We start from the raw sequence: 22502 nt of genomic DNA, 5'->3' as shown, positions 1-22502 counted from the left end.
ATATTAAATAGGAAGGATATGTCAGAAAGCACAGAACTTTCTAGCTTTTTACTCACGGAGAGGACTGTAGAATGCATTCTGTTTAATCAACTATTAAGCTCTTTTTATACCATTTCTTGTATTTTGTATATCTCATTTACTGTTAAAAAATTGCTTGTCATATACCCTTACATCTATCCATTTTGTAGAGACCTGCTGAATGAGGAGAGGCACCGTGTTCTCTGAATGGCATTAAGTTAACTCGGCATCTCTGATAAGTTCCCAGTTACAGAGCTCATGTTTGTTTTTCTCTGTTAGGATATAGGTACTGCCATTGTTTCAGACACTACGGATGATTTGTGGTTTTTAAATGAGACCGTGTCGGAGCAATTAGGTGTTGGAATAAAAGTTGAAGCTGCTAATTCTGAGCAAACAAGTGAAGTAGGGAAAACAAGTAACAAGAAGGTATGTCCCAGCATTCTCACTCTGTCCGTATCTGTGCTCTAGAGTCATCTGCAGGTCTTGAGTATTTCTCTACACTCAGTTTTAGGATTTCAATTGTTAGACAAGGCTGCTTCAGAAATGAGCCAAGATTCATGGAGAAGTTATTGCTGTGTTAGGGACATGCTGCCCCTTTACTTCAGTGAACTCATTGTGGAGTGTTTCTTTTAGAAACTTTTGCTTATCAGGCAAAACTATAAATGGCCTTAACAGTTTCTGTTACAGGAGAAAAGAATCCTTGTATTTAAAGAACTTTGGTAGCTTTGTAACCACTTCATAACAAAATTGGAAAAAGCTAATTTTTAAAACCTATGTTGAGGTTAGTCTGATTTTCTCCTATATTAAGAAGGGAGTTAGAGATAGGGGATAGGAGCTGGAGCTTCCTTGCTCTCCCCAAGAACTTGAGTTCAGGTTCTCATACCCATGCCTGGTGGCTCACTGCTTCTGACTCTAGATCCAGGGGGATCTAATGCTCTCTTTTGGTCTCCTTGGACACTGTTCACATGCTTAAAGCCATTTGCATACATAGAATTTAAAAGAAATTAGAGCTAGTTAGGTGGTATATACCATTAATCCCAGCACTGCGGGGCAGAGGCAGGTAGGTGGATCTCTGAGTTTGTGGACATCCTGTTCTACAGAGCTAGTTCCAGGACAGCCAGGGCTATACAGAGAAACCCTGTCTTGAAAAAAACTTAAAAAGGTATCATGGTGTAAGCATACAATTAAAGTAGCAGCTTGGGTGTCAGAAGGATTGGGCAGCAGAGCTAGTGCTTAGCACATAGACAAGCTTCGGTAATAGCCATTGATTATGTGTGAAAGTGTCATACGAGACCCATTATTTTTGTACACTTAACTGAAAAAAGATCTTAAAAAAAGACAACTGAGGGGCTAGAGAGATGGCTCAGTGTTTAGGAACACTAGTTGCTCTTTCAGAGGGCACAGAATCAAATCCCAGTACCCACATGGCAGCTTACAACTGTCAGGAACTCTAGGATCCAACATCTCACAATAATTCACATAAATACATTTTTTAAAAAGCCACTGAATAAATGTAGCAGAAGATAAAGGTAGCAGGTTTTCATAGGACTTCGGGTTGTTTGCTATAATATGTGTTAGACTCTCTAAACCAACTATAAACAACATGGGGAGGAATGTTAGTGACTAAAGTGAGGATGACAGTTTGGACATTTTTATATAAAAGAATGGGCCTTGAAATACTTGAACTGTGAGAGAACTCCATGTAGCCCTGGGTAGCCCAGAACTCATGTAGATCCCCCTTCCTTTGCCTCTTAAGGCCTGCAATCTGTGTACTTTGCTACCATGCCTGGTTAATTATTTCTTGATAAAGAGGAATGTTCTGTATTTCTATTTGATCTGGAACCCAATATGCAGATTAAGTAGACCCTGCACTATTGGCAGTTTCTTGCCTTTGCCTACAAAATGTTGAGATTATGGAACTATGTTCTAGACTATCTACATTTCTTTCTTTCTTCCCTCCCTCCGCTCCCTTTCTTCTTCCCTTCCTCTCCCCTCCTCTCTCCTTCCCACTCTCTTCTTTCCTTCTTTTGAGGCAGGATCCCACCATTAAACCAGACTGGTCTGGAACTCACAGAGATCTGTGTGCTGCTGCCTCCTGCCTGCTGGGATTAAGGTGTGTGTGCACTCGCACACTTGGCTGGTCTGTGGGCAGGCTTTTGTAAGGCAGCCAGATTGTCACATAGCTTTCTTGAATGTGAAGAGTAAAGCTTTAAAGTGCTCTATTTCATTCCCTGTGGCCACCTTGGGCAAGATAACATTTCCTGCATAGGAATTGCTGCTTTTATTTTCCTTCTGGCAGTTATTTTCTTTGAAGCTATGAATTTGGACACCTCTTTCTGAATATAGAAGGTATTTAGTAACCCTGTGGTTTTTAAGTGGTAGTGATGTGGGGTGGAGGGAGTTTTATATTGAAGCTGTTCGTCACCTTTGCTTTCAGATCCGCAGTCCCCCGGGAAGCAGGTGAGCTTGTCTAATGCAGTCTCTGTCCCTTCACAGATGCTGGAGGTGGGGAAAGATGATGATCTTGAGGACTCGAAGTCCTTGAGCGATGACACTGATGTGGAACTTACCTCTGAGGTAAAAGCTGCTTTGCTGTGGGCAGTTTTTAGCTGCATCTTAGTTCCTGTGCATTGCAGAATGTCATTTTTACTGTTTCTGTCTGCGTTTCCTAGTTACTAAGATATGCTGGGTTCTTTACATTACATCTTCAGAAGTTTTTAACTGCAATTTGAGAGAATAAAAGAATAATTTGAGCTACTAATTTTTTCTACTTTGGAAAAAGATGATCAATCTATCTGTTCCTGCTAACACAGGGGCTGGTTTGACAGGGCAACACTTGATGTGAAGCATGAGGAACTTCGGAGTCCCAGAACCCGTGGAGAGCAGGCTTGGGAGTGTGTGTCTGTAATCCTGGGGCTCTTGTAGCAACAAAGAAGGTGGAGACAGAAGAATTCCTGCAGGCTTATAGTCCAACTAGCCTGGCATATGCAGTAGCAAATGACAGGGACCTTGTCAAACAGGGTAGAAGGTGATAAACCATACCTGAAGTTCCCCTCTGACCTCCACAAGCCTGCTCTGGCACACTTGTGGCTCAGTAGGCAAAGGCTTGCTGCCAAACCTTAACCACTTGAATTTGATCCTTGGACTCACAGTATACACACAAACACACATATGCAAAAAACTCACAATGTAATAACAACACAAATTCTTTGGTTATCTGGCAGGATTGATGCAGAGTTGTTCAGAATAGTCCTCTGTTACTTTCCCTACTTGAACAACTTTCTTATCTAAGGACAGACCTATAGGTTAATGTAGAAAAACAATTTACCAGCATCTGTTAAACAGATGCAAGTGAGCTGGCCAATGGTGGGAGCAGAAGCAGGTGGGTCTCTTTGAGTTCTAGGTCAGTTTGTTCTACAGACAAGTTCTATGATTGCCAGAGCTACACAGAGAGACCCTGTAGAAATACCAAACAACAACAAAAACCCACATACAGTTGATATAAATGGAGGGTTACTCCATTTATATTAGAAGAGTTGGTAATTCAGCTTTTAGGTAATAGATCTTAAGTTTGTTGCCAAGTGACAAATCTAAACCCAAGTGTATATACTTTGAGGGCTTTTTTTTTCTACCATTTTTTTTTTTTAAATCAAGTTTCCTCTGTAAATTACTCACTATGGAAATAGATGACAGGAGTTCAATAAAAAAGTTATTTTATGCCGGGCGTTGGTGGCGCACGCCTTTAATCCCAGCACTCAGGAGGCAGAGGCAGGGGGATTTCTGAGTTCGAGGCCAGCCTGGTCTACANGCCTGGTCTACAAAGTGAGTTCCAGGACAGCCAGGGCTATACAGAGAAACCCTGTCTCGAAAAAACCAAAAAAAAAAAAAAAAAAAAAAAAAAAGTAATTTTACATTTTGCTACTTAGGATAGAACTCTAGGTTGTCCCTGGTGTTGATTCTCACCGTGCTCTGTCCATCCTTATGCTGTTGACTATTGTGGTAATTCTTTGCAAAGATAAGTGGACCACAATTGTTCTGATATATGTTCTTGACCATGATACAAATAGCTAGATAAATGTTCTTATCTTTACCAGACTTCTTTGGCACTTGGGCACAGAAGAGCTATGCAAATAGACATGGTATGTCATCAGAAAGATGCCATTAGACTTAATAAGCCCTGATATGTACTATAAAAAAGTGATGGCAGTTAAACTAGCAAACTATCAATTATGAGTTCCAAATTATTATAATGGTCTTTTAAATATTTATATAGTATTTCAGGCAAGATTGAAGGGTCCTAAACTGGTGAGCGTTGAAGTTTTAAAAATGCTGTCTGTTTCTTGCCTCTCATTCTAGACAGTTGAGTTATGACCTCTGCACTTGCCGTGTTTGGCCTTTGTCCTGTGCATCCGCTATTTTTCTATTTTGATAAAACACCATGACCAAAGCAACTTAGAAAGAAAGCATTTAATTACACCTACAGTTCTACATGGTTAGAGCCTGTGATAGCAGAATTGAGGGGCTCACTGGCTTTCTCACCTAATAAACTGCAAGCAAGAAGCAGAGAGCTCACTGGGGAGGGAGGGAGGCTTTTGAAACCTCAGGCTGGCTCCCAGTTATACTTTTTCCAATAAGGCCATGTCTTAGTCAGTGTTCTATTGCTCTGAAGAGGCACCATGACCAAGACAACTCTTATCAAAGGAAACGTTTAATTGGGGCTTGCTTACAATTTCAGAGGTTTTGTCCATTCTCCACACAGCAGGGAACAGGGCGGTGTGCAGGCAGATGTGGTGCTGGAAGAGTAATGAGAGTTCTAGATGGGGATTTTCAGGCAGCAGGAAGAGAGGGCCACTGGACTTGGCATGGGATTCTGAAAACTTCAAAGCCCACCTACAGAGACATACTTCCTCCAACAAGGCTACACCTCTTAATTCTTTCAAATAGTGCCACTCTCTAGTAACCAAACATTCAAATCTGAACCTTTGAGGGCAATTTCAATCAACTCAAATTAACACCAGCTGGGGACTGAGTATTCAAATATTAGAGACTTGGAGGGGCTATTCATTTAGACTACCACATCCTGAAAGAAATGCAGTCTGTGTGTTACCAAATCATTGATTCTGTCAGTACTGGGCCACTCCAGATAACTACCTTGAAAGTTAGCAAGGATTTAAATTTCACTGAACTGTAGTGATGTCTTTATTTCTTAAAACCTGTTTTGTCTGTTAATTGATTGTATATGAGTGTTCTATCTGTATGTAAACCTGCAAGACAGAAGAGTGCATCAGATTCCATTATAGATGGTTGTGAGCCACCATGTGGTTGCTGGGAATTGAATTCAGGACCTCTGGAAGAGCAGTTAGTGCTCTTAGCCGCTACCCAGTGGTTAAGAACATACTGGCTGTTTTTGCAAAGGTTTTCTGCTTTGTGACTATGAAATTTGTTCAGGTCTCAGGTTGGACCACTGGTATGGGATGTTTTGACACTTAGTGAAATGTGAATTTTGCCCGTCTTTTAAAATTATTTGTTTTTCATTACTGTGGGGATAGTGAACACACATTTGTCTCAGCATCAGTTTTAATTATTTTAACCTCTTGTAGGATGAGTGGCAGTGTACGGAGTGCAAGAAGTTTAATTCTCCAAGCAAGAGGTACTGTTTTCGTTGCTGGGCCTTGAGAAAGGATTGGTATTCGGATTGTTCTAAATTAACTCATTCTCTATCTACATCTAATATTACTGCCATACCTGAAAAGAAGGACAATGAAGGAATTGATGTTCCTGATTGTAGGAGAACCATTTCAGCTCCTGTTGTTAGGCCTAAAGATGGATATTTAAAGGAGGAAAAGCCCAGGTTCGACCCTTGCAACTCAGTAGGATTTTTGGATTTGGCTCATAGTTCTGAAAGCCAAGAGATCATCTCAAGCACGAGAGAACAAACAGATATTTTTTCTGAGCAGAAAGCTGAAGCAGAAAGTATGGAAGATTTCCAGAATGTCTTAAAGCCGTGTAGCTTATGTGAAAAAAGGCCTCGGGATGGGAACATTATTCATGGGAAGACGAGCCATCTGACGACATGTTTCCACTGTGCCAGGAGACTGAAGAAGTCTGGGGCTTCGTGTCCTGCTTGTAAGAAAGAGATCCAGTTGGTTATTAAAGTTTTTATAGCATAGTTGAGTCAGTCACAGAGAAGTACTAGGAGGACCAGGTCATTTATCAAAAAATCAGTATTCTTAGAGGCAGGGGCAGAAGATCACCAATTTTGATGCCAGTCTGGGCCATATAATGAGATCTTAGTCTTAAAAGGATCATTATTGAGTATCTTTTATAAATGTGACCCATTTTCATGTGTTTATTTGTATAAGCATATATGGAATTTTAGCTAAGTTTTGAGGGTTTCATTAATGAGAAGATACTTTGTTCTTCCAAATTGTAAACCCAGGAGGGAATAATATCAATACAAACATAGCAATGCATTCTTTTATTCACTTCCAAATTATTGCAAGAATAATACATTAATTGATTTATTCTCTACCCTGGTATTATGTAATGTTCTTGAAGCATCAAAATCTAAAGCAGTTATTAAATACTAGGGCTAACACTGAAGAGGACATGTCCAATCAGTCGCTCATTGTGTAGCCAAGGCTGACCTTAAGTTCCTGATACCTGTCTACCACCTATGTACTCCTAGGCCGTCCCACTATGCCCATCTGAAATCTTAGTTTTAGGTCAGATAACACAGGTGTACATCTCTTCTCAGCCTTATCAGTTCTAAAAAGGAAAGGTACAGACTTTGTTGCCCACACTTTGCATTTGTGTCTCAAGCTGGCTAGGTGTTTTGTATTTTGTGCTCTGGAGTTGTTCACATTCTGAGGCAGTGGCCTATGATAAGGCGTGAACAGTAGAGAAGGAATGTAGCAGCTGTGAAAGGAGGGAAACCAATTGATCTCTTCAATTCTGCTTAGTCATTTTAGACCACATCAATTTAGTATAATATCAATATATGAACTGAAGATATTCAAGCTGAATCCCTTATGCCTGTTCTGTGTCCACTGAACACATGGGGGCCATCTTGATGTTTCCCCAGGGATATGATTACTTCATTTTAAAGACCAAGTCCCTAGAACTATTGAACTTGAGGGCAATCTAGCTGTCTTGGCTTTTCCTATGGCTCCTGCTGTTAGAAAGGGGGAGGTGCATGGTATCCAGTCCCCTTAAGTCATTATGTCTCTGCTGGCCTGGGACCACTGGGGCTCCTCTAATTACTACTAAGAGGAGCTATGTTAGCTTTACCTTGCATTGGTCCCATGTTCCCTGTCTGTCCCATGCTCTACCAGTAGACCCAACTTTACCAAATTCCCACTGGATCAGTTATCATAGTTACTCTTTAATTGCTGTGACAAAGCACCAATGCAAAATATAAAAGGAAGCATTTAATGGGGTTTGCTTTTGAGGGGGTTAGAATCCATGATGCAGGTAGGGACAGCTGAGAGCTCACATCTTGATCTGCAAGTAGAATGCAGAGAGAAAGAGAGCCCTGGAAAACCCCAGGGCCTGCCCCCCCAGTGTCATAATTGGTCTGCTGTTTCCACTGACTGGGGGCCAAGTATTCAAACTTAAGAGCCTGTGGTTTATATTCTCACGTAAACCACCACATTCCATGAAAAGAATTACTAATTACTGTGCTGCAGAGCCAGTATTAGGCTTTCTGGAAATCTCTTCCATTAAATTACTTTTCACTCCAGCCTTAGGCAAATTCTTAGGACAAGGGTAGAAGGCAGCCACATTCTTTGTCAAAACATAACAAGAATAAGTCTTTAGCCAGTTGTTAATAATTGTTATACCCTGCAGCCTCTTGGTCTAGGCTTCCTCTCAGCACTACTGTCTTTTAGGCTCCAACTGGACCCATTAAGCTCTGTTTACAGCCTTGAACCCTTTCTTAGTCCAAAGTCTTACACATTCCTCCAAAAAAACCACATGGTCAGGTCTTTCATGGCAAAGATCCACTTCCTGGTAGTAGCTTCTGTGTCTTGGCTACTCTAAAATTGCTGTGACAAAACACCCCGACGAAGGCAGAATGTTCAAGAAAGCATTTATTGAGTTTATGGTTTCAGGGGTATTTAGTTCATGATGGAACAGTTGAGAGCTTACATCTCCATCTGCAAGTAGGCCGAGAGAGAACCCAGGGAACGGCATGGACTTTTGAAACCTCAAGCCTTCACCTTGTGACAGACCTCCCCAACAAAGCCACATCTCCTAATCCTTTCCAAGTAGTTCCTCCAGCTGGGGACCAAATATTCCAGCATGAGCATAGGGGAGCCTTCTCATTCAAACCACCAGTTTGTCATTCATTGCTCCCAGTTGATAATTTCACTATTTGTAGCAAACTCAGTGGCCAAGTCCTTGCTATTATGGGTCTTCTGCTTGTATTGAAAATACTACAGCTCCTGTTGGGATTGCTGTGCAGTCTCTCTGAGGGACTGATAACAGACTTGTATATCCATATCTCCATGGCAGTGAGAAACAGTAGCTTAGAGGTAATCCTAGATGTCATCACTCAGTCCCTGCTTGAGAATAGGCTAGGATATGTTTAGCCCTGGACTTTAGTCATTTCCTAGACATGGACCTCCTGGGTGGAATTGGGTCATTAAGATGTTTTAATTCCAGGCACTGCATTCAAAATAGGATACATGATATAGTATGTCAGCTTCATTCTAATGCTTCTAATCTTTTGGGGCAGAGTCTTACTGTTTCACCATGACTGGCCTGGGCTTTACCCTTACCCTACATCTCAGTTTTGCAGTGACCTTCCTGCTTTTGCCTCTCGAGAGCTGGAATTCTAGGCATGTAATGACTAAATTTCTTATTTTGCTTTTTATTTAAGTTTTTGTTATTCTATCTTGGACAAAAAGTGCAGAGCAGAGGTGTTGGATTACTAGGAAAGTCTCCAGGGTCTCACTGTTACTGTGTTCCTCACAGGGGACTTCCTGGTTGTTGATGTGCTTCTGTTTACTACTGTGTCAGATGAGCGACTCAGAGCTAGGCTTCAGACAGGTGTGACTGCCTCCCTTGCCCATTTAGGATGTAGTAGATTTATGATTGAGGGCTGGAACGGGTAGATTAGAGCAGCCAGACTGGCCTCTTACCTGCCACAAAATTGTATGATGGAACATTGTACCGCCAAGCATTTGTGACTGTGTGGATATGTATTCATTATTTATGTATATTTAGATGTATGTGATACTTTGCATGGTTTGAAGGAATTTATTCTGAAAGCCAGGATCATTTGTAACCTTTGTGTGTCAGTTCAATGTAATGTTGGGGCCTTTGAAAAGTTGATTGAGAAATTGGGGGTCATTCCCAATTCTCTATGTTACTTGTTTAATCCTCTTTAGAAAGAAAGACACTTTTGGACCAGCTGTTTGGCTGTTTTGTTCTGTTTCCATGATATTCTGTGAATCTCCATGGCTTTAGATACTGTGACTGTTATTTTCCTTTTTGCCCAAATTGTTGATTCAGTCTAAAGAATACTATTTTTTGGTGCCTCTTACAATTCATGTATGTGCACACTATAGATTGATGCTACCTTTGCTAAAAATGTCTTAAGATAAAGAACTAGCTGTTTAGAACCTGCACTTCAAAGATAAACCTGGAAGCTGTCCTGTGCCAAAAGTAAAGTGTACAATGTTTACAGATGGGTGGAATTTTGCACTGCCATAGGGAACGGTGAGCTTGTATCACCAGGTTCCTTAGATTTATGAGTAGATAGTTGCAGTTAAGCTTATGAGAGGAACCGTTGAGCCCTCTAAGGCTAAGCTGCTAATGAGTATCCAAGACAGGTGGTTGGTGAAAGTGACTCCCCAGACCTAGCTTGGGTCTTTCTGTTGACAGTTGTTCATGGTTTGCAGATACTATATGTTTCTTTAGAGGAGCTGCCAGCTCTCCCCTCTTATGAAAGACTGTCTTGTAGACATTTTGAGATCTTTTGATGTAATGTGCAATCCCAAGTAATGCCATTATTGGTGAATGTAGCATTGTTAAACTTTTATTGTAAATTATTTCTGATCTTACCTTGATAGCCTTAGGGTTTTTTTTGTTTTTGTTTTTGTTTTTTTGTTATGTTTTCAGAGACAGAGTCTCGCTATTTGGTTTACCTAGAATTTGCTTTATGATTAGGCTGTCCCCAAACTCACAGATTTCTGCCTTTCTACCACCACGCCCATGTAACTGATGTTACCAAAAATGATCTCATATCCATGGTGCTGCTTATGTCTTTGCATAGGCGCCCCCGTCAGTCCCATCTAGGAGCACAGCACAGCACAGCACAGTAGACGTCCCATTTCTTAAGCGGGAGGAGTCAGAGATAAGCTAAGAGGGCAAGTAGTTGCTTCAGTGGTTTTTAGAGCTTGGCAAACGCTTTACTGAAGATTAGCATTGTGTTGTGACACTTGAGGGCCAATACTAGCATTTAATTTGTTACCTAAAGGCGCTTTGTATTCTTAAACAGCAAGTATTTGATGTGTGTAAACATTTCCCTTCACTCTCCCTCCCTCCCTCACCGCTTTTATGGTCTCCTATTTCTGAGTTAGCTGCATTTGGACATTGCTTTTATGCCAGAGGCCATCTGTCACCTTGGGTAAACACAGTGTTCTTATGTAGGGTCCTCCTTCAGCCTGTTCTGAAGCAGTGTTGTGGTTACAGAATGGACCATGAGCTCCAGCAGAGAGCCGGGAAGCTGGGAGGGCACAGCTGTCGTCTGGCTTCCTTTGTGGAGGTGTTGGTTGGTTTGAGCACTAAGGAATTTGAGGTCAATCTTCCCCCTCTTCCTGCCCATAGTTTTCACTTCCCTTTCAGTAAGAATGACCCCCTAAGAGAAAACAGGAGGAGATGCAGTGCTTTTGGCCTTCTTAGCCAGCAGCTTGTGTCCTACTCTGGAAGTTGTAAGCTACAGTTTTTCTCACCTGTAAAGCCAACACACACAGCTATCCATTTCTACCTCAGTTTGATGTGGCGACTATGGAGGAACAACTCTTAAAAACTCTGACTGCCTTGAAGATGGAGGAAGCCAGTGGTCTTGGTCGGCTGTGCTCTGGAGTTTATACTGAGAATGCTTTATTCTGGAAGTGAGTGCGGCTCTTCTGACCGCCTGCTCAGCAGAACCTGTGTTGCCTGCTCTCAGTCTCCGCCCACCTGCCTGTCCTTTCCTTGACACTCAGCTCTTGATTAGGAAGAGTTGTCTCCAGATGCTTTGAGAAGCACATGTAAATCTAGATAGCACATTCTGTCCTGATGGAACTTCCTTGCTTTGTCTTGCTGTATAGGAATTCATTCTGTGTACACTTGAGTGGGTGGCATGAGATGCTCGACTAGTGTGTCGAGAGGCAGTTTCATGACATTCCCAGTCTGGTACTTGCCAGTGCAGAAGCAAATGAGGGGTAATAAACTGAGAAGGGCAGCTTACTAAGGAGGCCAGGGAGAAATGTTTCCGTGTGTCCTTATGTAACTTTTTACAGTGCCACTAAGTTAATAGCCCTGTACATGGGTGTTTGCACTATGTAATGCTTTTAATGCGTTTTTACTGTGTTTTTGTGTGATTAAACAGTTTTCATTTCATTGTGTTTTGTCATTATTGGAAATAGGTAATTTTGCTTATGTACAGCTAACCCATTTTCTGTAATCTTTGGCATGATTTGGGGAAGTGATTAAAAGTCAGTGGCAGCTTTTCCCTAAGTTGCATATTAGAGTAATTGTATTCATTTCTGCTTCCCATTTCCTAAAGAAACGAAACATCTGCAGAGTAATATTAAAAATGGAGCTTACTGTATTTTCAAGTCAGGATTAGTGCAAAGTGTTTGTCATGAAACACGCATGTCCCCAGCATCTGCTAGAGTCCACCAGTGGCTCATGAACCTTGGAGAGTAGAGTTCTTGGAAAATTAATGAAATGTATGGGAGCTCTTTATAACTTGTGTGTGTGTGTGTGTGTGTTTAGGCAAGGTTTCACTATATAGCCTTGGTTGGCCTGGAACTTTATATGTATCTGGTCTCCACGTCAGAGACCTGCCTGCCTCTGTCTCTCAAGTGCTGGGATGAAAGGTATGTGCCACCCCAGCTGGTGTAAATGTTTTATATTGAATCTCAGGGCCTTCACTCCATGGGCCTCTGTTCTTTGGAGGGCTAGCTTGATAGTGTGTATGCTGTTAAAGAGGCCATTCACCTAAATAGCACTAAAATCAGTTCCCAGCCTTTAGTGGTTGTATGGCACACCTTGGGGCACTGTTCACAGACTGCCAAATAAATACTGTCCTCTCAGTGTGCGCTCCATCTGTGTGAGCCCTGGGATGGGGTGGTGTGTTTCCTGACACGGTGGGGGCTGGGACTTTAAAGTGGGACCTAAGCCAGTGGAGCAATAGACTGACATCAGTTCTGTTGATTTCATTTTGGCAACCTTTTCACATCTTGTGACCTCTCTCCAAGGTGTGTTTGGTTTTGTTTTGTTTTTGGGTAGAGAGGTCTGCTTATTGTAGCCTAGGCTAACCTTCCATAATTTTTTATTGCATAATTATATAACTTGTGATCCTCCTGCCTCAGCCTCAGGTCCTGGGATTGATTACAGGTATGCATTGCCATCCTCGGCTCTTTAAGTTACTTTGTAATGTACTTTCAGCTTTGCCTAACACTGTGTTTACTGAGGTTACACTCTGCTCCGCCTGAGCTGAAGGTGACAAAGGTTGGAGATTCATGTTTGTAATGCTAAACATAATGAATAGGACACCAAAAAAGCCTGGAAGCTGCCTTCAAGTCAGCTGCCATTTAAGGATGTAGCTAGGATGAAAGAACTGGCAGTAGTGGGAGAATCACGAAGGTAAGAGCACTTGGTTGGTAAAGATGCACGAGGATGGGGCAGGGAGGCTGAAGTGCTGAGGGGCAGAAGGTGGCACGCCAGGCTAGGACTTGAATCTACAGCCCAAAGAAAAGACACTGGCAATCCACAAAAGGGTCTTAGGTGGCCATGCTTGCTCCACAGTAGAAATGGACCACAGTGAGGCTGCGAAAGGCCGGAGTTGGAAATGTCGATCCCAAGCTGATGGTCTGGAGAGACCAACTTGGTGTCTGTTACCCATGAAGTGTTAAAGGTATAAAGACAACAGATATGTGTCCATGGCACCAAGAATTGTAGTCAGTGGCTTACCTTATTATGTTTGAGACAAGTAGCAAAATGTGATTAAGTTTTGGAAAAGATATGGTGGAGAACACAGCCAATTTAGGAGTGGGCACTGAGGGAGCAAAAGGAAAGCTAGCTGCTGGGACCTGAGACCTAGGAGTGAAGCCAGGTGTGGTGGTGCATGCCTTTAGTGTTAGCTATTGAGAAGCAGAAGCATGCAGACTTCTGAGTGCCAGGCCAGTGAGGGTTATGTAGTAGAACTCTGACTCAAAAATAACTTTTTGAAAAAGGTGAATAAAAACCTATGTCCACACCTGGTATGCACCTTTAACCTCAGCACTTGGGAAGAAGAGGTAGGAGAATTTGAAAGTTGAAGGCCAGTGTGGGCTACGTGGGGAGACCAATAGTAACTCTAGAGAGAAGAGACTGTAGTGGTATTGAGAGGGGAAAGGTTGGGGGCTAAAGAGATGGCTCAGTGGTTAACAGTGCATACTTCCCTTCAGAGGCCTGTGTCTGGGTCTCAGCCCCCATGTAAGGTGACTCACCTCACTGTTCCTCCAGCTCCGGGGATCCAGTGCCTCTGCCTCAGTAACACATGCACATAATTAACAATTCTTTTTATCTGGGTGATGGCGGTACGAGCCTTTAACCCCCGCACCCAGGAGGCAGAGGCAAGCTCATCTTTGTGAGTTCAAGGCCAGCCTAGTGTATGGACAGAGTTCCAGGACACCAGGGCTTCGGGGAGAAACCCTGTCTCAGCAACAAAAACAACCTCACAGAGAACATGCAAGTAGAGCAACTGCTTGTTTTAGGTTTAGAGCACATCTTGTAAAAAGATGTCTTTTAGGCTAACATGACCTTGTCATGACTTGATCATCTTCATTTTGCAAAGACAGGAAATGATCCATGACCCATGACCTTGTCTGACCTCAACTCAACCTGGGCCTCTACCCTTTAACCTTTGGGGGAAAAAAACTCATTAGTAGGCAGTAAGCAAAGCATTTGAGTTGTAGAGGCTTTAAACTTCTACTGCCCTAATTGGGAGTCTTTAGTTTGTGCAAAATGTGCATGCACCTGTGGTAAATTGCCCTATACTGTTTAAGCTTAGGTGGAACTCTGGGAGTAAGGAGACCCTCCCCTGTTTCCTCTAAAACTCCTTGTCTTGGCAGAGCTGGTTCCTAACTTGTAACAAGGAGGATGGGAAACAGCAAGCACCTAAGAGTAGTGGTTACCGTGCTGGGCTGGGGAGGTGACTCGGGTGAGGAGCACTTGATCCTCTTCCCCAGGGATTGAGTTCAGTTCCCAGGACGCAGGACTGGCAGCCTGGTAGGCCCCAACTGCTAACTCTTGCTCCAGGGCATCCAACATCTCCGGATTCCTGAGGTGCCTGCACTCACATGCACATATACACCACCCCTGTATGAGTAGCCTTAAAAAAAAAAAGATTTTATTTATTATTATATGTAAGTACACTGTAGCTGTCTTCAGATGCACCAGAAGAGGGTGTCAGATCTCATTATGGATGGTTGTGAGCCACCATGTGGTTACTGGGGTTTGAACTCAGGACCTTTGGAAGAGCAGTCTGTGCTCTTTTCTGCTGAGCCATCTCGCCAGCCCTTTTTGTTTTTTTTGAGACAGGGTTTCTCTGTAATCCTTGCTGTCCTGGAACTCACTCTGTAGACCAGGCTGACCTCAAATTCAGAGATCCGCCTGCCTCTGCTTCCAAGTGCTGGGACTAAAGGCCTGCACCACTACGCTTGGCCATACAATTAGCTCCTAAGAGGAGCATTACCTTTGTCCTTGAGAGTAGCTAGAAAGTACATTATTTCCAATCAAGGTTATTATTTTTATCCCATAATGTGGAGCTGCCTACAGGAGGAGGAAGGAGGCAGATGCTCATCTCAGGAGAGAACACTGTGCTCTGCCTGCAACTACAACTTCACCGGGAAGAACTGCGCGGCTGTGGCTGCCTCCTCTGCTCCTAGGCTTCTGCTGGATGTTTGGAAGATCCTGATTTGCTTGCTGATATTGCCTCTGTGTGTGTGTGTGTGAGTGAGTGAGAGAGAGAGAGAGAGAGAGAGAGAGAGAGAAGCCCTGGCTGTCCAGGAACTCTGTTTACCACCCAGCCAGCCCCCTGAGTGCTGGGATTAAAGATAAACCACTGCATCTTGTTTGCTTGCTCACTTGGGTTGCTGCTGGATTTGGTTATGTTTCCCTATTTCTCTGTCTTCTCTTTGCTATTGGCTGCTTTGTAGTGGTATGCATGTGTGGTATGTATGTGTATGTCTGCACCACTTGCATGCATTGCTCATAGGGGCCAGAAGAGGAAGTTGGATCTCCTGAAAATTGAGAATTGAACCCAGGTCCTCTAAAAGAGCAGCCAGTATGCTTAATCACTGAGCATCTCTCTAGCCCCATTGCTTTGTACTTNAAAAAAAAAAAAACGCAGCCGGGCGTGGTGGCGCACGCCTTTAATCCCAGCACTCGGGAGGCAGAGGCAGGTGGATTTCTGAGTTCGAGGCCAGCCTGGTCTACAAAGTGAGTGCCAGGACAGCCAGGGCTACACAGANAAACCCTGTCTCNAAAAANNAAAAAAAAAAAAAAAAAAAACGCATTTATTTTTGTGAGACAGTTCCCAGGACTCAGGACTGGCAGCCTGATAGTTCACAACTCCTAATTCTTGCTCCAGGGCATCCAACATCTCCGGATTCCTGAGGTGCCTGCACTCACATGCACATATATACACCACCCCTGTATGAGTAGCCTTTAAAAAAAAAGATTTTATTTATTATATGTAAGTACACTGTAGCTGTTTTCGGACGCACCAGAATTCACCATACAGACCATGCTGGTCTTAACCTCAGAGATTTATCTGTCCCTGCCTCCCAAGTGTCTGGATTAAAGGTGTTTATCACCATGCCTGCCAGAACTTTGTACTTTTGTTTGCTGGCTATAATAAACTTCTTCAGAATCCAAAGCATGGGTGGTGGTATCATTTCTGGATTGTACAAAAAAGTTTGAAATACTATCACTTCGTGCAAACTTTGACTCGAAGCCTGACTTGCCAGTTGTTTACTGGGTGACCTGAGGCAAACCATGTAATGTCTCTAGCCCTTAGCTCCTGGTTTATACAACAGGCATAGTGGACAAATGAGGTACCACCGGTGAGGTGCTTGGCTGTCTTCACCAGTGGGCATAGCCTTGGTCGCCCACCAGAGGGCACTAATAACCTAAAAAATTGAGGATGTTCCTTCCTTCAACATAGCCATAGGTCTTTAAATATCCATGGTTGCGGTGTTTGGGGGATCTTTGCTAAGATTCTTCTAAAGTCCACCACCATAGCCTTAAGTAAAAGAACTGCACACCAGCCACGAGGAATATTTTATTTTTATTTTGTCTGCGTTTTACTGTTCCCTCTCCATCTCAAGCCTTCCTGGAACCTAGCTACAGATGTCTTCTCTCAGTGATAACCTGTCGAAGGTCCCTTGTTCCCAGCTTATCCAAACACATCTCATTGCGCCTCCCATCCCCCACAGTGGCAGCTTTCATCCCAGCAGGCAAAAGGAGCAGTGATCTGTTTCCGAACTCTGTAGAGCGTTAGAAGTTGTCTCCTGAACTGCTCCGTGAGTGTCTAGTAATCCACAGGTGGTCACCACGGAGAGAAATGGCCCATGAGGTGGGAGACACCAACACCATGGTCTCCCTCAGATATTATTGACTTTAGGAGAACAATATGCAACAGATTAAAGCATGTATCATATATGTATTTGCTTCTTAAAATCTGTCTTAGGGGGCTGGAGAGATAGCTCAGCAGTTAAGAGCACTGGCTGCCCTTTCAGAGGACGTGGGTTCAGTTCCCAGCACCCACAAGGCAGCTCACAACTGTCTGTACATAACTCCTGTTCAGGGGACCTGACACCCTCCCTCACAAAGACACAGATCACCAAAGTACATAAAATAAAAATAAAATTTAAAATCTATCTTAGGTTAATCCGGTGGGAAGGCAATTCAGCTCCAGGTTAGCTCACCACTGTCCCAGAGAAGGGGCCAGAAGGAAGTGCCAAGCACCGTCTAGGACCATGGGACCACAGAATGCTTAGGTGGCTGAGATGGTGCCCCAGAAGTCAGTACCAGCACCTTATTGTTTAGAGAACAGAGTGGCACCACCAGGACAGGAACTTCATTAGTATCAGATTTATCTCATTTATAAATATTTATTTTTATGTGTATGGGTGGGTGTTTTGCCTGCATATGCATGCAGTGACAGTAGAGGCCAAAAGAGGGCAGTGGAGCCCTTATAACTGGAGTGTTAGCTACTGTGTGTGTGTGTGTGTGTGTGTGTGTGTGTGTGTGCGCGCACGCACACACACCAAGCATGCACGTGTATGTAAAACAATCTGGGAACCCTGCAAGAGCAACAAGTGCTCTTAGCCGCTGGGCCTTGTTTGTAGCTCCACATCAGTCATTTTAGCAGCACTAAGATTCAGTTCTGTGGGCAGGCACGCTAATTCCCTTTTACTGTCCTCATTGATACTAAGGCTTGTGTGTTAGTGTATGCCACGTGTCTGCTTTGCACTTGGGGATATAGTGCAGTGGTAGACCACTTGCTTAGCACTGTGCATGGCCTTAGGTTCCACCCCCAACATTAGAAAGACAATATATCATAATTATCTCACAATCATAACAATTCTGAAGGAAAAGCAGTGTTGGGGGAAATGAGCTGTTATTCTCACTTTGCATAGGAATGGGGCAGTTAAATAAGTGGCATGTGATAGCCTGGGGTTGTACGTGCTGGATAGAATGTTTGCCTAGCTGTAATGAAGCATGGTTCTACTCCCCACAATCAAGTATGCCAGGTTCAGTACAACAAACATATGTATGATCTCAGCCCCCAGAAGGTGTGGACAGAATCGGCTCAAGTTATCCTTAGCTATCCTGGAGTTTGAGCCAGTATGGGAGAAATGAGATGTGTGTGTGTGTGTGTGTGTGTTTGTATGGAATGGGTTGGACTATCCTGGCCATGTCACTGGTAAAACTTGGAGCACGGATGGGACTGGCCTTCCAAATGTCTACCTGTGGAGTCTGGTGGGAACTCATAGACAAGGAAATGGGCTGGGTTGAGTACAGGAGGGACTGGGGTAAGCTAGAGAGCCATGCCTACATCAGGATTGCCCATTAGCTAATTCTAGCCAGGCGGTTGCAGGGCTGACGGAGGGCCTTCGTTACTTGCCGGTCTCATGATTCAAGAGAATAGGCGAAGATTTTCCTAGGAAACCTCTGTTTTATAAATACTGAATAACAACAACAACAACAACGTAGTAATAATAATAACAATAATAATGATCTTAAACCAAAAGGCAGACCTGTGGCTCAAGTGAGGGCCAGGCCCAACTGAACGTGCTCACTGTTCTGGTGGGCAGATGGGAAGTGAGGTGTTTGGTGTCTTGCCCAGCCCACAACCCTGCAAGGCAGATTTCAGTGCATACCAGAAGGAACTGGACGACACTGTCTAAAGCAGCCACAGGACAGGAGAGAACAGCACCCCAGAGACTGTGACTCCACTGAGATTGGCATTCCTGCCCTGTGTCCACCCCTTCCAGACCGGAGACTCTGGATTTCTGCAGCAGTGATCCTTTAAGGCAGACTCAGGAACACACAAGCTCTAGAGCGGTTCTCAACCTTCCTAATGCTGCGACTTTTTAATAGAGTTCCTCACATTGTGCTAACCCCCAACCATAATATTATTTTCCTTGCTACTTCACAACTGCAGTTTTCTGCTGTTAGGAATCATAATGTAAGTATCTGATAAGTGACCCCTGTTGGGGTCACACCCACACGTGACTGCTCTAGAGCTTCTTTGTAGTTGTAGCGGTGGTGTCGCACACCTTTAATCCCAGCACTTGGGAGGCAGAGGCAGGCGGATTTCTGAGTTCAAGGTCAGCCTGGTCTACAGAGTGAGTTCCGGGACAGCCAGGCTATACAGAGAAACCCTGTCTCAAAAACAAAACAAACAAAACAAAACAAAACTCAAACCTAGCTCTGGTCTCTAGGTTCACCCCAGCTAGACCTGCACCTCCAAGTTACCCCACCAGATCTGCTCCCCCAGGTTACAAGCACACCCCCTGCCTAATGACCACCAATGCGGAGGGAAATAAAAGTTTACAATTTGATTCCCAGCACCAGCCAATTATGCTAAAGGCCATAGTAGCTTTCCAATTAGATGCTTGCCAGGCTAGGAACACCCCCAGACACCCCCAGACACACACACACACACACACACACACACACACAACCCCCGCACTTACTGCTTTCTATAAAGCCTTATCGCATAGATGTTCGGGGCTCCTTTCCACCTTTCCATCCTGTGTGTCAGCGGTGAGCTGAGGGGCCCAAGCTAACTTGAATTAAAGGCCCTGCTATAATTTGCACTGGATTGGCTCCTGTCTGTTTTTTGGGGTCCACTAACACTTCCATGGCGCTACAGTGTCTTTTTAGTTTTCCTGTGGGTTCTTTCTTATGACTGCAAAATAGAGAAGGTTGTCGGATGATTGTTGTAGACATGCGTGTTCTGTGTGGTGGAGATGCAGCTGATTGTTGCTCTGCAGCTGTCAACTGTTTTCCATCCACTAAGCAGATCGCTTTCAGCATTCCTCTAGCCTTTATAGTTTCTGTTCTCTGAGGAGTCCCCTCATTAATTGATGAGTTGAGTTGAATCACTGGCATAAGCCAATGTTAGATTTTTATGAGGGATTTGGGTTTACTTTTAAAGAAAATTCCCTTTAACGCTATTGGTTTTCGAAGGTCGTTGTAAGGGTGAAGAGAGAATAACTAGGCAGGATTTTCTGGCTGCCCATAGTGGTGCAAGCCATGTTCTCTCTGGTCTGTGCCTCAGGCAACATCAACAATAAGAAAAAAAAAATTGAGATAGGGACTTTCTCTATGGACCTCAAACTTGCGGACATCCTCCTGCTTCTGTCTCCCAAGTGCTAGGATTAAAAGCATTTGGTGTCACGCCTGAGAGCAGGAAATCTTTTGGTCAAACCACCTGCATGACAGCGCCAGTGCCTTTCCCAGGGTTTCACGGTGTGAGAGTGCATTGGTGAGTGTAATGGAGATTCTGGGGGTAAAGTGTACAGGTGTCTCAGGGGTGGGGATCCGGCTGCATTAGTGGGTTCTAGTGACAGAGGGACGTTTCCTAACCTCCACCCACACCTTCGCCAGTGTGGGGAGCACAGGCTTAGACACAAAGGAGAAAGTCTGACTTTGCATCCGTGGCTTATCGCCGAATCCTTTCCTCGGCTGGATGTGAGGCAGATGAGTGGAGATAGGAGAACTTAAGGACTTGCAGGTCGAACAGTGCTCTCTGGGGTTTATTTGCAATTCTGGGCTTATGGTTCATCTGTGACTGGCGCCATGTCATAGCTCTTTTAGTCAAGAGTCTTGGCTGCTCCTGCCTCCACTATGCCCAGTCCCAAGCTTTTTGCAGTCCCAGCACTTAGGAGACTGAGGTAGGGAGACCTCAGGTTTGAGACCAGTCTGCACTACCTGTTGAGACCCCCATCTCAGAAAAGAGCAAGGGCCGGGCTGGCGAGTTAGCTCAGAGGGTGATGGTGCTTGTTGCCAAGTCTGATGACTGGAGTTCGAGCCCCAGGACCTGTGTGGTGGAAGGAGAGAACCAAGTCTTGAAGTTGTCTTCTGATCTTCAGGAGAGCACTGTGGCACCTACACAGCCCCTCACCCACCCACGCCCAAATAAATAAACAACAACTGTAAAAACGATACTCTGATTTATTCCTTAAATCTACCTCTAGGAGTTACACGTGAACAAAGGCGTCACTTCCTGTTAATTTAATTTTTTTTGAGACACGGACTCATTCTGTAGCCCTGGCTGGCTGAGAGCTTACAAGGTAGATCAGGTTGGCCTGGATTTTAGAGAGATGCTCCTGCCTCTGCCTCCCAAGTGCTGGGACTAAAGGCATGTGCTATCATGCCTGTCTGTTGCTCCCTGTTAAAATGGCAGTGATCTAGAAGGCCCACCATGCTTGCCATGAAAATAACGTCAATTACCTTGCCCTTATCCTGGGTTAAGGCAATGACTCCAGGAGGTAAGAGGGGAGCCTTGGGAAGATCAGGCCTCTGTGCTCAGTGCAGAGATGGCCCGAGATGCTGGGGAAGGACCTTATGAGTCATTGAGTGAAGCAGCTGCAAGGTGTATGTTCTTGGAAACTAGGGAGAGCAGAGCCAGGTCTCGAGACCTCAGAACTATGAGGACAAGCCACATGCAATAAGTGACTTCCTGAAGGTTAACCTGCCAGAGCTGCAGCTTCAGGCAACATCTGGACCAACTGTAGCAGGGCAGATGGATGCCAGGACAGAGGGCAGGATCAAGGTTGGGGAAGGCCAGGACAATATCTCTGTTAGTAGGAAAACCAGGAGGAGGCTTGGGCACCTGGAAGCCAGATGAGCAATGTCTTCGTGACAAATGAGAGTTCCTTGGCAGGCGGCCTTCCCTTCTGCTTTCCCCACTGGACAGACTCAGTGGCTCCAGGCCCCTGCCATCCACTGATTGCTTTATGATGAATGCACAGCCTGTCCCTGCTCCATGTCTCAAGTTCCCATGGCAGAACTTCTGCACATAAGTAATGCACTTAGAAATTATTGTCCCTAGAATCTCTCAGCGTGCAGTCTAGGGGCAGTGACCGGTGAGATGGGCCTGTGATTTCCCTGTAGAGCTCGAGTCAAGGACAAGCAGGTGAACCTCAGCACGAGGGCGAGCTTTAGCAGCAGCTGAGAGTAAACCAAGGCCCAACTGAGGCGGACTCTGCCAAGCTAAGGCTGCCCATCTTCCTGTGCACTCTTGGGCTGGGCTAGACAATAATGTGTCACATGTGATGGCTGTTCACTGACGCTGCCTGTGGAGTCCCAGCCTAACTCCTCACATAAGGAGTGGCCTGCCCCTAGTTTATCTGAATTCAGGACAACAGTTGGGAGTCAAGAAGCCATCTCTCAAGTCCCCTTCGCCGACAGTGTCCTCTACCAAGGTAGAAAACCAATGCTCAGAAATGAACATCTTCATTTCTCCCCTCCCCTCCCCTTCCCTCTCCTCTCCTCTCCTTTCTTTCCTCTCCCCCTCCCCTCCCTTCTACTCTCCTTTCCTTCCCTTCCCTCTTTTCTTCTCTTAGTCACCCTCTTTCTTTTTGAGACAGGGTTTCACTATGAAGCCCAGGATGGCTTCACATTCACAGATATCCCCCTGCCTCTGCCTCTGCCTCTGCCTCTGCCTCTGCCTCTGCCTCTGCCTCTGCCTCTGCCTCTGCCTCTGC

At 44.4% G+C, this 22502-nt stretch overlaps 1 protein-coding gene across 3 annotated transcripts in view; it reads left to right on the top strand.

The window, feature by feature from the left end:
* Positions 1-11628, top strand: part of Mdm4 (MDM4 regulator of p53) — a 40709-nt gene extending 29081 nt beyond the window's left edge. For all 3 annotated transcript variants that reach the window (XM_021157298.1, XM_021157290.2, XM_021157312.2), the window contains 3 exons: positions 298-444; positions 2515-2595; positions 5619-11628. In XM_021157298.1, the coding sequence (XP_021012957.1) occupies positions 298-444; positions 2515-2595; positions 5619-6188 (798 nt within the window). In that variant the 3' untranslated portion in view covers positions 6189-11628. The remainder of the gene's footprint in view (positions 1-297; positions 445-2514; positions 2596-5618) is intronic.
* Positions 11629-22502: the final 10874 nt, after the last annotated feature.

Source organism: Mus caroli, chromosome 1, assembly GCF_900094665.2.
Source record: "Mus caroli chromosome 1, CAROLI_EIJ_v1.1, whole genome shotgun sequence".
NCBI lineage: Eukaryota > Metazoa > Chordata > Mammalia > Rodentia > Muridae > Mus > Mus caroli.
Note: the sequence above shows the minus strand (reverse complement) of the source record. Positions and strands in the feature narration are given on the sequence as shown.